Source organism: Bos taurus, chromosome 6 (genome assembly GCF_002263795.3).
Source record: "Bos taurus isolate L1 Dominette 01449 registration number 42190680 breed Hereford chromosome 6, ARS-UCD2.0, whole genome shotgun sequence".
Taxonomy (NCBI): Eukaryota; Metazoa; Chordata; class Mammalia; order Artiodactyla; family Bovidae; genus Bos; species Bos taurus.
In genome coordinates this window covers 25,413,380-25,430,070 of record NC_037333.1, presented here as the reverse complement: position 1 = coordinate 25,430,070, position 16,691 = coordinate 25,413,380, and the positions used below count along the sequence as shown (strand labels likewise).

The window sequence follows — 16,691 nt, the reverse complement described above, 5'->3', positions numbered from 1 at the left end:
TATAGGGATACTCTGTCGACTGTGTATTTTCTAGCAACTTTTATCAGTCATTGGCTGAGGGCTTCTTGGGAGGTACAGATTTCCTGGAACTTGTGGCTTATTGAATGTACAATAAGCTCATGAATGGTGAGTTTTGTTTCTTTGGTGTGAAATAGGGCAGAACTTGATGTGGAAGAAACACAGTGTGCAAGGAAATGTGGGCTCAGACAGAGAGAGAACGATGCAATGGGAGTATCCTGGGTGATTTTTATTTATTTGAAGGGTCTGGGATTGGGTGATTCAAATCAACTTTAATCTAGCTCTGAAAGGGAGGATATTCCTGGGTGACACTTGGTCACATAAGAACAATGGTGATGAAGTGATGACAGTAGAAGCTGGATATGAGCCCATTGCTAAATGAATCAGAGGCAAGCAGATAGAAATAGCGTTGTGTGGATAATTCTTCTAAATTGTGAAATTATGCAAATGGCCTTTAGTTGGTGAGCATCATACTTAAAGTAACAGGACACAGCGGACACTAAAAAGAAAGGAAAGGAAAAAAAAAGTTGAAATGTTTCTAAAGCAACATTTGTGATTTGAATTTCAAATTTTCACTTTGTATACCAATGAACAAATTGAATTCCCTTTCCTAAAGTTTAGGTGAAAATAGGCAGATTAAATCAGTTATGAGATTTTTCAAAATGATGTGAAACCCCAAGAGTAAGGAATATGTAAGTAGGCTTATACTCTCTTGGGGAATACTAATGTCCAGTTTATGGCTAGTGTTTGGTTTGTGGGCCAAAGATAGGTGCTAGAATTTAGAATTCTAGAGATAATTTCTCCTTTGAAATAGAACGACAAAAATAATAATTGTCTTTTTATAAATTATGAACTTAAATTTGGGCTAGAATTTTATGAGCTAACTTCAGTAAGTTAATGTACATTTAAAGCAATACCAAATTGGAAATAAAATTCTAGTGGTAAGGGTAGGTGATCATTTAAGTATTTTAAGAATTATGTATTATAAAGTGGTAATAAAACAAAATGCATAAGGGAAGGAGATTTTTTGCAAATTCCTGAAACTTCCTTCAGCTGCCTGTATGTGGCTTCTCCAGCCATGACTTCCCTGGCCTCCCCCACCTCCACACACCATTTCTCTTGGCCCCAAATACTCAGACATAAAAATAGTGTGAGTCACTTGCCATTTTCCCGTTTTCATTAATTCAACTGCTTCATTGATTTTGTCAAGATTCAGAGAATGGGTAATTAGTGCATCTAGGTTAATCTTCTTTGCCATATAATCAGAAACCAGTTTAGAGGCACCATCTCTGCCTTTCCAGCCTGGAAATACACAGATAAACAACAGATTTTATACACGAGAGCCAGTATACAAGAAAGGCCCTACAATTTGTTGCTGGAGGTGTTGGCTTTGAGGAAATACAAGGATTTCCTGCTAACTTGTCTGGACCATCAGGAGAATGAATGCCTGTCCCAGCCGTATACTTTGTGTGGAAGGCTTTTATCCTGGAGGAGACCTCTGGGCCTGCGGAGGAGTATTTGTTTACAGCAACTAGAACATGGACCTCTTCTTAGAGATGCTTCATGTGTGTGTGTGTGTGTGTGTGTGTGTGTGTGTGTGTTGATCTGCAGCTTCATGAAAGAGCCAAATATTTTAAGGGAAGAGAAGAACTTTCACCATGGCAGTGCTCAGTGACAGCTTTTGAAAAATGAATGTTTATAAAGCGAGATAAGAATAAAATGTGCCTTTAGGAAGTAAAATTGCACAGGAAAAGATGGAGTCAGTTAAGATAATATAAAACTTAGCATTGTATTTTCTCTGTTCTTGTGAGTCTCAAGAAACATTGTCTTCTTGTTTAGCACTGTGCTGAGCGACATGCCCAGTGAGTCACCACAAAGAATTTGGTGGTCTGCTCATTTCTGAAAAGGGTGAGTGATTTTGCAAGGAGGCAAGTGTCCTAAGCAGCTGGTTCTGTGACAGGGTCTAGGCAGTTATTTGCTTTTCTTGGTTCCAGCCCCAGCCAGTTTCTCCAGCCTTCCCAAAACTATTCTCAACACTATCTAAAACACTTCCAATACATTTATTTTCTGTTTAAGTTGGTTTTAATTATTTGTAATCAAGAATTCTGATGCTCTGTGTTATGACATGAGGCATGGTGTGTTTTTCTATTTGTTTTTATCATTTAAAAAGTTGAAGTGTAATTAATATGTAACATATTTGTTTTCTATGTATAATGATTTGATATATGTATATATTATAAAATTATTACTACTGAACTAAGTTTAGTTAACATCCATCACCACACATAGTTACCATTTTTTTCTTGTGATAACAACTTTTGAAGTCTTTTCTACCTGTTGATTGGTGATCTGATAAAGCATTTTTATATCTATGTAAAGAACACTTTCACTTGTTTTTTGTTTCTTCTTTTAACCAAAAAAAAAAAAACAAAAACAAAAACAAAAAAAGATGGGTCCAGGAACATAGAACTAGGCTAGATAGTGTTTGTGAACAAGGCCACTAATTTTAGGGGGAAATTGTTTCACTGTGTACATTATAGGAGGTTTAGCAGTCCTGTCCTTAGAGGCTATCCTTTAACTGAAAACCTTTGAAACCAGTGGATTATACTATCTGTAGAAGGAATTAACTTACATTCATGACCATTATACGAACGTATAGGTGTCGAGCAAAATAGTTTCCTTGTGAGTTTTATTTGAAATATTAGTGATCCTATTTAACAAGAGTTAACTGAGTATGTGTATTTGGAATCAACAATTATTGTCTCGAAGGGAAATATTGTCTCTAGAGGGAAATAGCAATGGGTATGTCTAATTATCCCAAATGGGGGAACTGATAATCAAACTGATTTATTATTTTTTTTGGCTGGCCATGCCATTTTTCTACTCTATGCCCATGAATTCGGTAAGATTCCTGGTACCTACAGTACACTGCCATAAGTAGTTGGGAGAACACAAATGGATCACCAGTCCCCAAAATTCAGGTAGCTCCTGGTTCTCATCTCTTTTGCCCAAGAATTCAAATTTCCCCCAAATCTCTGGATAAGTATATGTCTCTTAATTATCAGGTTGCTTGCTTATGAGCTTAGAATCCCACACAGATTTATTTTAGTTTGTTTTCTACTTCCTCAGTAAGAAAATGCTTCTAGAGTCTTTAAAATATATAAGTTGTAAGACAGGTTTAAAAAATGGAAAACCAAGAGATTGTATGAAAAATTTTTTTTCCTCAGGAAAAAATATTCTCTTTCAATTTTATCGGTCATTTCTCTTTTCAATCATGAGTTTATTATGTTTAATGTCTTTGAGTTGTACAATGCCAACTCGATTGTTTTGGGTAAGATTTAACATTAGTTGAACCATTTACTAAGAATTCAGTATTTTCTCCAAAGAATTCCAGTTGGCCGTCATGTAACTGAATTGAATAGTTATTGATCACAGTATTGCCTTTCCTTTTTGATTTAGAATTTGCATTAAACTTTGGACACTAATCAATTAAAAAAAATCTCTTCCTTTGCATGAGAAGAAAAATTCCTAAGAAGCAACTGCATACATCAATATTCATCCCCTTATCTTAGATACTTGTGTGTTGAAACAACTATAATCTAAAGCTCTCATTCAAGCATTCATTACACATTTCTCTACTTCCCTCCTCTATAATCCCACACATTTCCATTCTTCCCTGAATCATTCATACCTCCATAAACAGATCCCTTTAAAGAGCGTCCTGAGAAGAACAAGTGGCCACTGATGTTGAGTTGGACACCAATGATTAACCCAATAATCACGCAGACCCCATGGCTCTCACGGCAGGAGGCCAGGGCAGCTGCCTGTTGTAAAGCAATGGAAAACAATGAGGGGTTAAGAGGTGTACTTGAGAGTTGGACCTAAGTCTGAATCTCAGCTTGACTGTTCTCAGTGGTCTGTTACATGCTTTTCTGATGCTCCTTGTCCTCATTTGAAATAACATTTATTTTCTAAGAAGGCACTGAAACATAAATAAGACATTGTGTGCTACAGAGTATAGTATCTGGTACAATAGATGAGAATAAAAAAATGAAAATAAAGGCACCCATGGTAGTAGTAATAATAATAATGACAGTAATAATTTTTATACTGACACAGGTGGTTAGTTAGAGCTGACATATTCATAGGGCTTCCCAGGTAGCCCTAGTGATAAAGGACCCTTCTCCCAGTGCAGGAGATGTTAGAGATGCAAGTTCAATCCCTGGGTTGGGAAGATCCCCTGGAGAAGAAAATGCAAACCCCGCCTCCCCCCCGCCCCAGTATTTTTGCCTGGAGAATTCCATGCACAGAGGAGCTTGGTGGGCTATAGTCTGTGGGACTGCAAAGAGTCAGACATGACTGAAGCGACTTAGCATATTCTTTTAGATACTGAAAAATATAGTTGGCTATTTGTATAGCATCATATATTAGCAAAGTTATAAATAAGCATGTTCCCATTATTTATTTTGAAACGCTATTTTTGGGAGCAAGACTATCTGCAGGAAAGCCTATGATTTTGTTATATCATTTTTATAGATGAGAGGATTTATGTGTAGTGAGGAATGGAAACATTTTGTAAGCTGAGGAAAGGGTCTCAGTTGGAAGAGACAGATCTTGGGTTTTCATGGAGCTGATTAGAAGATGGAGACATGCAACCCAATAGTATGCTATTTCTACAGTCCCAAAGAAAGAGAGTCTCAATTTGTGAAATAATGTCCTATCCATTTATATTCTTACATAAACCATATTCAGCCAGAAAAATTACCATTTTTTTCCCTTCATTCTTGAACTCTTTTAATCAAGGTTGGTAAATAATGTTTCTTGGATGATTATCTCAGATCCAACATGATAAACTTTGTGAAAGTGTAGAGCTTTGCAGGGTCATTAATTATTCTTACCACATTTAAATCTTCTGGCTTGGAAGTTATAGTTACTAAGCTGCTCCTTATTATGAAATAATTCAGTAAGAATTCCTTACAAAGCTTTTTTTTCCTGTCTATTGTAGGCTGTCTGCTTATTTGAAGGAATAGTATTGATATAATGGAACAGAGGGAGAAGAAAACTCAGTATGGGGGTTCAGTGTTTGGGATAGTGAATATATTTATAAGAGTAGACAGAAGGTGCCAGGTGGGATGTCAGGGGCACAAAGAGAATTAAATAGAAGATTGTGGAGGGAATTTTAGAATTTTCACTCAGTTAAAAATCTGAAATAAAGACTGGGGGCTTCCCTGGTGGTCCAATCGATAAGAATCTGCCTTCCAATGCAGGGGACACAGATTCGATACCTGGTCAGGGAAGATCCCGCCTGCCGTGGCATGACTAAGCCTGTGTGCCACAACTTCTGAGCCCATGCACTGCAACTACTGAAGCCCAGGCGCCTAGAGCCTCTGCTTCACAAGAGAAAATCCATGGAAATGAGAAGCCCGTGCACCACTATAGAGTAGCCCTCACTCACCACAACTAGAGGGAGCCCTATGTGCAGCAATGAAGACCTACCACAGCCAATAAATACATAAATCTTAAAACAAAAACAATGACTGATAGAAATAGCAGTGATTTTCATAATTCAAAATCACATACCACAGTTTCTGGATTTCCAATGACCTCAAAACTAAAGTCCACACCATCACCTGTCAGGTCAAATAAAACTTCTTGGATGGGTTTCTCATAGTCCTGTGGGTTGATGCACTCGGTGGCACCCACTTCCTTTGCTTTCTCAAATTTGTCTTTGTTGATGTCCACTGCAATGATCCTGGTTGCTCCAGCTGCTTTGCAACCCATGATAACAGACAGGCCAACTCCTCCCAGGCCAAACACAGCACAAGTGGAGCCTGGGGTCACCTGCATACCCAAAGGCAGAAAAAAAGAGCAAAGAGAACAATACTGTTACTTAATTGGACAGACAAGATCTGAATGTACTTTTTTATGAGACATAAACAAAGGCCATCTTCAAATAAAACATGTGACTAGAGAGTTTTAGCTTCTCAACATATTTCTAGATATGGGATACTTTTTGACAGAGGAGCAAAAACTAACCTGTAAAAAGAGTTTTAAGTCTCAGGAATTAGGGTAAATAGAAGAAGTTTAATGAACTTTCATTGACTCTTAAGACTTATTTAACAGAGTATTTAATTCCATATATTTTTGAGTTTTCCACCTTCTTGCAACATTTCCCTTCTCTTTTCTTTTGGATATCCATAAACTTTGCTTCACTTATAATGTCAGTGCCTTATAAGTAAAGACTTATTTTTTATTGGGTCTAAAATGAGACTAATTTAAATTGAACCCCATACTAAGTCTCTGGATAGTATAAGGACTAATGGAGATTGGAAAAAAATAAAGAACCAAAATTCACTTGCTGCTTCAGCCTGGATGGGAGAGGGGTTTGGGGGAGAATGGATACATGGCTGAGTATGGCTGAGTGCCTTTGCTGTTCACCTAAAACTATCATAACATTGTTAATCGGCTATACTCCAATACAAATAAGAAATACAAAAGAAAAAAATTTTAAAAAAGGAAATTTATTAACCACTTAAAGAAAGAAGCTAGGCAGGTTTGGGTGATATTCAAGAAACTGTCATTTAACAGTAACCTACTCTAGAGTTCCCCAGTGGCCTAGTGGTTAGGATTCCAGGCTTTGTCTGCTGTGGCTTGTATTCAGTCCTTTGTTGGGAAACTGAGATCCTGCAAGTCAATGTGGTACCACCAAAAAGAAAAAAAAATAAAATCAAACAAAGCAGTAACCCACTCAACCAGAGTGGGGTTACCTGACTAGTCTGTTTTATATGCCAACATCTTCTCCATCAATTGGTCTTTTTACTTCCCTTTTGTTTTTATAGGAACTTTTCACCATCTGTTAAATAACAGAATAGAAGCTCAATGGGCACTTTTAGCTGTTGAATCCCAGCACCTGGAACAGTGAATGGCCCCATAAATGTATGTTGAAAGAAAAAAAGAATTAACTGGAATGTGGAAGGATATATAGTCATTTTAAAACTGTATTATGTTTCACTTCCAGGAATACCTGATGTCTCCACTTGTGAATGGCATCTAGACTTAATCTGCCACATACTACTGACCAAGAAGGAATGGGAAATATGTGCAAGGGAGTTTAGGTGACTAGGCAATAATAAAGAACTTGAGGATGTTTTGAGGCAGGTTTGCGAGTCTCTCTCAGGCTATATGATCAGACATGGCCCAGATACATAAGGCCTTCCAACTCCATATGTCAACAATTACATTCATAATGGATATAAATGCTTCTCACCTTGGCAGTATTGATTGCACCACCATACCCAGTAGAAAAACCACAGCTAACTAGGAATACTTTCTCCAGAGGTGCAGCTGCATCAATCTTGGCGACTGAGATTTCATCCATTACTGTGTATTCAGAGAAGGTGCTTGTATTCCCAAAGTGGTATACTGGTTTTCCCTTGCAGGTAAATCTACTGGTACCATCAGACATCAGGTGGGTTTCTGCCTGTCTTTTATAGACAAAAGCAAACAAAAAACATTTATTTGGAAGCAGAAAGTTTAGATTCCTTTTAAGGAAATTGAATTAATTTTTCAAAAAAAAGTTTGTAAAAACTTACTTGAGTTTTATACAAAAATTGTCTGCAGAATTAAGGCAAGAGGTGCATTCACCACACTGTGGTAGAAAGAGTGCGATAACTTTATCTCCTAAGAAAGCAAAATTGTTTATTAAGGCATTATTTTTAAAGTAAAGAGATAGCGGTATCTCAGGAACTCAACAACAAGGCGCTCAAGAAAATATAACTAAGAATTAGTTCCACATTTAATTGTGCTTGCTATTGTGGAGAATACTTACGAAAAAGGGGATATCTTTGGCATGTGTGCCTAGCCCTGGGCTCAATGTCTGACTCCCAAGGGGCTGGCCTCAGATTTGCTTCCTTTCTAAGTTCCTCTTGAGGCACCAGATGGCTTTGTCATGTAGCCACTCAGCCAAGTCTTTTCTTACATTTCCTATAAAACTTCTGGTGTCAGGAATTGAATTTAAAATTGTCTGGATACCACAAACTCACAGAATAAGCTTCTGGATCCGGGAGAGAGGATTGTCTCCATGCTACCTTCTGTGTTTTATATCAATCCTTTCTCCAGAGGTAGGCAGTTTTTTCTACTAATGTTCCAAGTATAAGAAGAATATTAGAATAACCTGCCTGTGATGGACTTACTGACTGCCCCATTGTCTATCCTTGTAAACCAGAGCAATTTACTTCATATTTTCTGTAAAAATAATTTGTAGAATTTCATTTATTTTCAGTTTTTTAAAAAAATAATACATACTCATGGTAAAATTTAAACAGCACAAGTGAAAATTGACATCCAAGTCTCTAGTCTTCCTTCTCCCACCCTAAAGGCAATTACTTTTATCAATATCCAAGGTATTTTTCAGAGACATAATCCCTTTAGAAATACAAAAACTAGTATACTATGTACCCTATCATAGGCTTTGCTTTTTTATTTAACAGCTGATCTTGGAGATTTCTTATCTCAGAATGATACAGCATTCTATCATTTATTTAATATTTACATAGTATTCTGTTATATAAATATATTGTAATTTATATTTAAGCAGCACCCTGTGTACTGACAGACATTTAGGTTGTTTTCTATTTTTATTATTTCTTCCTCTCTGACATGAAAAAGAACAATGCAATGAATATTTTGAGCACGCATGGTCTGTGGTAGACAGAATTTCTAAAATGGCTCACCAAAGATGTCTTATCCTAATTCCCAGAAATTAAATATGTCAAGTTATCATGCCTGTGAATGTTACATGGAAAGAAGAGAGGCTTTGCAGATGTAATTAAGATTACTAAGCAATTGACATTAAAATAGGAGATTATCCTGGGTTATTTAGGTGGACCAAAGGACTTCCCTGGTGGCTCAGATGGTTAAGCATCTGTCTACAATGTGGGAGACCTGGTTCGATCCCTGGGTCAGGAAGTTCCCTGGAGAAGGAAATGGCAATCCACTCCAGTACTATTGCCTGGAAAGTCTCTTGGACAGAGGAGCCTGATAGGCTACAGTCCATGGGGTCGCAAAGAGTGGGACACGACTGAGTGATCTTCTTCACCAAAGATCCATGAAAGGAGACAAGAGGAAAGCAGAAGAGGAGGAAAAAGCGATTCAAAGCATGAGAAGGACTTGATGTGCCATTGCAGCTCTGAGGCTAGAAGTGGGTAAAGGGACCCCATGAGAAGGAATGTGAGCAGCTTCAAGGAGCTGAGGGCTGTAGCCCCAGCTGACAGCCTATCAACTGAGGTTGAGAACTTTAGTCTTACAACCTTAAAGGTTGTCAGCCCTAAATATTACACTTTCAAGTCTTTGCTAATTTTTTAGATAAACAGTTTTTCTGTTGTCTTTAAAATTTTAATTTATTTAGGGTTTGAGATTGGGCATCTTCTTAGATGCTTAAAAAGCATTTGTGTGTATATGTGTATATATCTATATCTCTCTATATATTTCCTTCCAAACTAGATGTACATTTCCTTTGCCAATTTTCATAAGTTAGTGTTAAAGAATTCTTTATAAATTAAAGAAATCTGCCCGTGATATTGGCTTGTTGATTTGGGGGAAGGGTATTTTTTTAACACAGAATTTTAAAGAACTTTATTTTCAAATTTATCGATATGTTATTTTACATCTGAATTTTTTGTGTTGGTTAAAATTTCCTTCTCTTCTCTGAGGTATTACAAAATGTTCTGTTACAATAATTTATAATACTTCTATGGTTTTGCTTTTCACATTTAATTCTTGGATTCATATAGCATCTTTCTTTCTATAAAAATGTAATAGCAACTCAAGTTACTTTTATTCTCCAGAAAACTATCCAGTTGTTTCAATATTATATGTTGAAATCCATGTTCCCCCCTCAAAATTGAAAGGCAAACTTAATCCTATATTAAATTCCTACATTAATTTGATCCAGTTCTGAACTTCTTCCCTATTTAGTTCACTAATGTGTTCAACTGTTTATCATAGTTGAACTATTTATCATACTTATCATATGCTTCATTTAAACAATTGTTCAACAGTTTCTCTCAGTTGATTTTTTTGAGGAAATTTTTGTCTCATTTGCACTTTCTTTCAAGTTCAATTTCAGTACATTCTATTTTTTATTTTTATTAATATCAAAATATAAGTATAAAGAATACATTTAGTATTTTTCTGTAATTTATACTTAACCCTCCTTTTCTAAGAAATGGGCAATATTTTACCTTTTATTTCATTTATGCTTAACATAATTTAAGGGATACTTTTTATTCCTGAGGTGGGTTCCAAGTTGCTGCTATCTCCTAATTCCAGGTACCAGTTCATACCTGCTTTCACTGTGCTCACTCCTTCTCCCACACTCTCGACTATTCCAGCTCCTTCATGGCCCATAATGATAGGGTAGTGTTGGTGCTGAAGATTTTTATCCTTCAACATTTTCATCTCAGTCCCACAGAGCGCCGTGGCCACCATCTGTATGGAAGGCAAAGAGGAATATAGTTTTCTCTGTCTCAGAGATGTTGTAGAATTGTTAATGTTGTAAAGTGTTTTGGTAGTTTGATATGCTGCATTAATATTAATGCATTAATTTCTTAGTTTTAATTCTGGACAAGGGCCAGTAATGTGTTTCAATCAATACAATGTTTTTCACTAGCTAATTTTGACATCAAATGATTTTAAAACTTACTGGAGAGGGTAGGATGGGCTCAGAAGAGACCGTTGTAAAACCACATGTGGCATCAAAGGTCTCACTTTGTGCTTCACTGTAGCTTGTGGGTGGGAGTGTGGAGGAGCAAGACCAATTATAGAAATGAAGGAATTGGAATATAGGAAGGAGAGGGATAATGCCTCCTATTATAATTGAGGTTTTAATTTATTTCACATGAGGGCTTTACAGTTATGTTATTGGTACAAGTTGTAATACCACTTTTTGTTGTAAATCAGCCAGATAGTTTAAAGTGGAGGCACTCAGAGCAGTGGTTACTAAAGAGTTCAGAGCTGAAATCTTGGCTCTGCACCCCTGTTTAACTGTGTGATCAGGGGAGGAATTGTCCTTCTGAGTCTCAGTCTATTCATCTCTAAAATGGGTATGGGGTTGGAATGCATGTGCGTGCACACACACACACACACACATACACACACATGGCTAAGTCAAGAATTAAAATCTATTGAAATTTGACCATGTAAAAGGGGGATAATTTGAAGGGTATCATAAAATTGCCTGTAACCTGACTGTAAGCAGTGCAGTTAGAATTAATGGATCTAGAAATCCATCAAGCAGCCTTTGTCTTCATCTGTCTACTTTGACTCAGTGTGTGTATAGCTGCATTTTCCTATCATTCTCTGAAGACAGGCTTTCTCTTATTCATATGATCGCATGGTTAAAAATGACTGCCAGCCTTTAGTCCCTCCAGCCTCTCTAGTTCCCTCCATCCCCTGTCTTGCTCAGACTTTGTATCTTGTTCAAATTCTTGAGTGAGAGATTCAGATTTGTAGCTTATCAGATAATGGCTCCCTCCATCCCCTGTCTTGCTCAGACTTTGTATCTTGTTCAAATTCTTGAGTGAGAGATTCAGATTTGTAGCTTATCAGATAATGGCTGGATGTTTTTGAGTTGGTGTCCACATCTCTGTATGAGTTGCGATCCTGTGGGTGGAGAGTGAATAGAGATGGCCAAATGACCTTCTGTGCACTCCATGGATCATATAGGCCAGAGAAGACTTTTTGAAAAGAGGGCATGGATTGCACAGGCAAGGTAACTCAGAAAATGATGATCCCTCTGTGATCCATTAATAAACAATACTTATTCATCATTACTAACATTAAATAGTGAAAATTCAAAAGAAACTGAACTAGAAGTCAGGTGAGCTACCTTCTGGACTGGTAGCCTTTTATTAGAATCACCTAGGGGAGATTTAAAAACTCTAATGATCAGCCTGTGTGCATGCTAAGCTGCTTCAGTCGTGTCTGACTCTTTGTAACCCTATGGACTATAATCTGCCAAACTCCTCTGTCCAGGGGATTCTCCAGGCAAGAATACTGAGTGGATTGCCATGCCCTCCTCCAGGGAATCTTCCCAACCCAGGGATCAAACCCAGGTCTCCTGCTTGGCAGGAGGGTTCTTTACCACTAACGCCCCTTAGGAAGCCCAATCAGACTGCACTCCACACCAGATAAATCACAAATTCAAAATGTCTAAGGGTGGGATTCAGTTTTCAGCATTCTCTAAAGCTCCCAAATGATTCCAGACATATAAGCAAGGTTGAGAAAAGCAGTTGAAGTCTCTGTTCTTATTTAACTGCTAGAAGAGTCCTGTACATTATTGATTTTAATCTTATTTTTAAAATAACAGGTATCTGTAAGCCTCTTCCAGCTCTAACCTGAATTCCAAAGACTGAGTCTTGATTTATCTATAATCAAACAAAATTTCATAAAACATACAGTCAATCCTTCTTATCCATGGGTTTTTCATCCATGGATTCAACCAATAAGGGATTGAAATTATTTAAAAAAAATCCATAAAGTCCCCCAAACAAAACTTGAATTTGATGCATGCTGGCAACTATTTATATACCATTTACATTGTATTTATAACAATTTGTATAGCATTTATCTTGTATTAGGTATTTTTAAGTAACCTAGGCGCTAGTGGTAAAGAACCCTTCTGCCAATGCAGGAGATGAAAGAGACATGGGTTTGACCCCTGGGTCAGGAAGATCCCCTGGAGGAGGGCACAACAACCCATTTCAGTATTCTTGCATGGAGAATCCTATGGACAGAGACTGGCGGACTACAGTCCATAGAGTCACAAAGAGTCAGACACAACTGAAGTGACTTAGCAGAGGTGAATAAAGTATACAGGAGAATATGTGTAAGTTATATGCAAATACCACACCATTTTATATAAGGAATTTGAGCCTCCTAGGATTTTGGTATGGAGTGGGGGAGTCTTGGTACCAATCCCCTGCAGATATAGGGGGAGGACTGTATTTCAAGGTAACTTAAATATCATGAAGAATATCATAAAGAAAATTGAAAGTACAGATTAAAGTATGGTTTGTGGGTAGAAACTTATTTTAATTAGTAGTAGTTAAAAATAAGTGTCCATTGGGTATGTAACCTATGCTATACCTTCCCAACTGTTTCTCTGTTTGGATTTGAAGACTAATGGAAATGTTTAATAAAAAAGAAATAGGATCGTCCCAGTGCACCAGCCCCAAGCATCCAGTATCGTGCATCAAACCCAGACTGGCGACTCGTTTCATATATGATATTATACATGTTTCAATGCCATTCTCCCAAATCATCCCACCCTCTCCCTCTCCCATAGAGTCCAAAAGACTGTTCACTGGGATGACCCAGAGGGATGGTATGGGAAAGGAGGAGGGAGGTGGGTTTAGGATGGGGAACACGTGTATACCTGTGGCAGATTCATGTTGATATATGGCAAAACAAATATAATATTGTAAAGTTAAAAAATAAAAAAAAAAAAAAGAAATAGGAGAGCATATAGTTTTCTTTCTGAGTTGAACATTGTGAAAAGAATGTATAACCTACAGTGAACAGCTCTGAGTTTTGGTGTGGAAATATTGTGGATTTTTTTTTTTTTTACCTTTATGCGAACTTCTTTTGCCTTTGGTGGAGCCACTTCTACCTCCTCAATGGAAAATGATCCACCAGGCTTCCAGACTATGGCTGCTTTGCACCTGATAACCTGGGAAAAAGAATATGGAGGCAGAAAGGGAAACTCCTTAGGATTGGGAGTTAGAGCATTCCTATATTAATGATTATTAGAAGGTTGAATCCAATTCTTTCACACTCAAGCCTAGATTAAAAAAAAAAAGTAATAAATCATTGCTTAAATATACTGAGAATGTAGCCTCTTGACCTCAACTCAACTTTTCTTGTACTATCAGTCTCTGTATTCAAATCAGTCTTGCAATTCTAACTGTATGTACATACTGCTACACAACCAAGAGGATAGATGTCATACTTTTGATCTTATGATGAACGAAGTAGTTCAGTTTCAGGGTAGAAATGACATTGCAGTGTGAGAGTTATTTGTGGTCCTAGGTATGGGAGAGAATCAGTTTTGGGGTGCAGGCAGGAATGGAGACCATCTAGCTGTGGCATTTCATCAAATGGTGGTGGTCACTGGCAGACTGAGATTGAAGAGGTTGTTGGTGGTAAGGTAGTCCTTCAAGGGTTCTGATTTCAGCCCGTCATCGTTCTCACTATAAATTATTATCCTATGTGATTTCACCTAGTTTATACAGAATCAATTATTACTTTTATATAGATGATCTTTGTAACAGACTTGTTACTAAGCTTTAGATTCTATTCATTGGCTATTTGAATGTGCTTAGTTGCTCAGTCATGTCCAACTCTTTGAGACCCTTTGGACTGTCCTACAGGTATCTCAAATTCAACATGATAAAACATGAAGACACTGTTATTTCTTTCTTCCACCATCCCCCTTCCCTTGACCAGTGGTGGACACAGCACACAATTTGTTCTTTGCTTTCTCTGTTTCAATGAGTTGCCATGTAATCTATTCAATAATACAAGAAAGAAACCTGGAAAGAGCCTTGATTTGTCTCTTTCCCTCAACCTCCACAATCTAAAAATTTCTGTAATCTGACCCCTCTTCTCCATTTCTGCTGCTACTGTGTGGTCCAGTCCTCATTGCCTTTCACCTGGCTTGGTTCATCACCTTGAAGTCCATCTTTTATAGCGTTGCTGTGCTTAGCTGCTCAGTTGTGTGTCTGACTCTTTGTGACCCCATGGACTGTAGCCCGCCAGGCTCCTCTGTCAATGGGGATTCTCCAGGCAAGAATACTGGAGTGGGTTGCCATGCCCCCCTGGGGATCTTCTTAACCCAGACCTGAATTGAACCCAGGTCTCCCAATTGCAGGCAGATTCTTTACTGTCTGAGCCACAGGGAAGCCCTGAACTATAATCCTTACCATGCTAATTCCCTACCTAAAAATGATATTGTCACCAATTGTTTGTCAGGATCTGTTGACATGGTCTACAGAGCTTTCCATGATCTTCCTGTCAGTCTTTCCAACCTTATTTCTAGTCATTTCCTGCCCTCAGGAACAACAGAAAAATTCTGGATAATTTTGTTCTGTTTTTCCTCATGTTTCGTCTACCTGCAAAACTGTCTCCTCCTTTACCTGGTGAATTCTTACATCTGTAAGTTTTCTTTTATATGTCACTTTCTCTGGGAAGCCAGGCAAGATTAGGAGCAATGCCCCTCTCTTTTTTACTACCCCTGGACTCTCTTTCATAATTGCTATGTCTCTGTATGAGATCCTTTAAGGAGGGGATATATCTTTAACTTTGGAAAGTTTGATATACGGCTTGATATATTGCCTATTAAAGGACTGAAAAAAAAAAAAAAAACCACTGAAGAAAGGCAAGGCACATAAAAGGAATAAAAGAAAAGGGGAAGGAGAAGGAGAGATATTAAGATTAAGATTGTCTTCCACTTTTAGGAGTATAGAGAGTAGTTGAGTGATGCTGCTAAGTCGCTTCAGTCGTGTCCGACCCTGTGCGACCCCATAGACGCCAGCCCACCAGGCTCCCCCGTCCCTGGGATTCTCCAGGCAAGAACACTGGAGTGGGTTGCCATTTCCTTCTCCAGGTGTTGGTAAATAGACAAGCACACAGGTTGACACATTTATGATATGACATAAAAAAGAATGCCATACTTACTTTCCCGGTAGTACTCATGCTGATTTTCTCTGTGTTCTTCTGGCCACAGATGAATATACTGAGAAAAGGAGATTCTGGTTACTTTCAAAGTCCAAGGGAGTAGAGGTCACTGTTTGATCAAGAGGCTGAGTCCTGACCTTTGTGTATTAATCAGGTAATTAATACACCTCATAACTGGAAACAGATGTTCCTGTTCCTTGATGGAAGTTCCTAATTATAATATGAAAAAGATTTAGCTCAGTGCAAAAGCACAAAAGGTGAAATTGTGCAGTTTTTCTTCTATTAGTCGTGAGGTTCCCTCTTAGTATCCATTCTGTTGAGTTTTAAATTTGGTCTTCTAAATGTCCAAGTTTAAAATTTCTATTAACATGTATAAAATTGTGTCTGTGTTGTTTTTCCAATGCAGATATGGTATCTATGAGTCTAAATTTGAGTAACCCATTGGTTTTCCAAGCATGTGTCACATTGTTGAGGAATTAGGATGTTACTAGCTAGTTTTATCTAGGAGTTTAGCATAAGCTCCTCACCTCTTGGTATGCTGAGCTGGTTACTCAGAGAAATTGAAACCAATTTGGGTAAGAAGCCTAACAATCAGGATTTGAATTTGAGCAAATCTCTGTATGTGGATTAAGAGACTTGACCAGGACCCTGATGAACATGAGGAAAAGGAAATACATTCCCAATGAAAGGTAACACCAGTAGGCAGGTTTTAGCTAGAAGGGAAGAAAAGAAGATTAAATGCTCTTTCTGTGTCATGATATGAGCATATGATTTTCTTCCTTAGCCTGTGAGATTACAGTGGATTATATTGATTAATTTTCAAATACTGAACAAGCTTTACATATCTGGAACAAATTCTACTTGGTGTATTAGTTTTCTTTTTTTGCACTGTCTTTGTCTGATTTTAGTTTCATTACTGATTATTATTAGTAATAATA

At 37.6% G+C, this 16,691-nt stretch overlaps 1 protein-coding gene across 1 annotated transcript; it reads right to left on the bottom strand.

The window, feature by feature from the left end:
• Positions 1 to 226: 226 nt before the first annotated feature.
• On the bottom strand, positions 227 to 15,795 carry ADH6 (alcohol dehydrogenase 6 (class V)). Its single transcript, NM_001046057.2, is given in 9 exon segments — positions 227 to 517; positions 1,182 to 1,320; positions 3,710 to 3,842; positions 5,599 to 5,859; positions 7,286 to 7,502; positions 7,611 to 7,698; positions 10,362 to 10,506; positions 13,646 to 13,747; positions 15,754 to 15,795. Coding segments are annotated over 9 exon segments (1,128 nt in total). The 5' UTR covers positions 15,772 to 15,795; the 3' UTR covers positions 227 to 492.
• Positions 15,796 to 16,691: the final 896 nt, after the last annotated feature.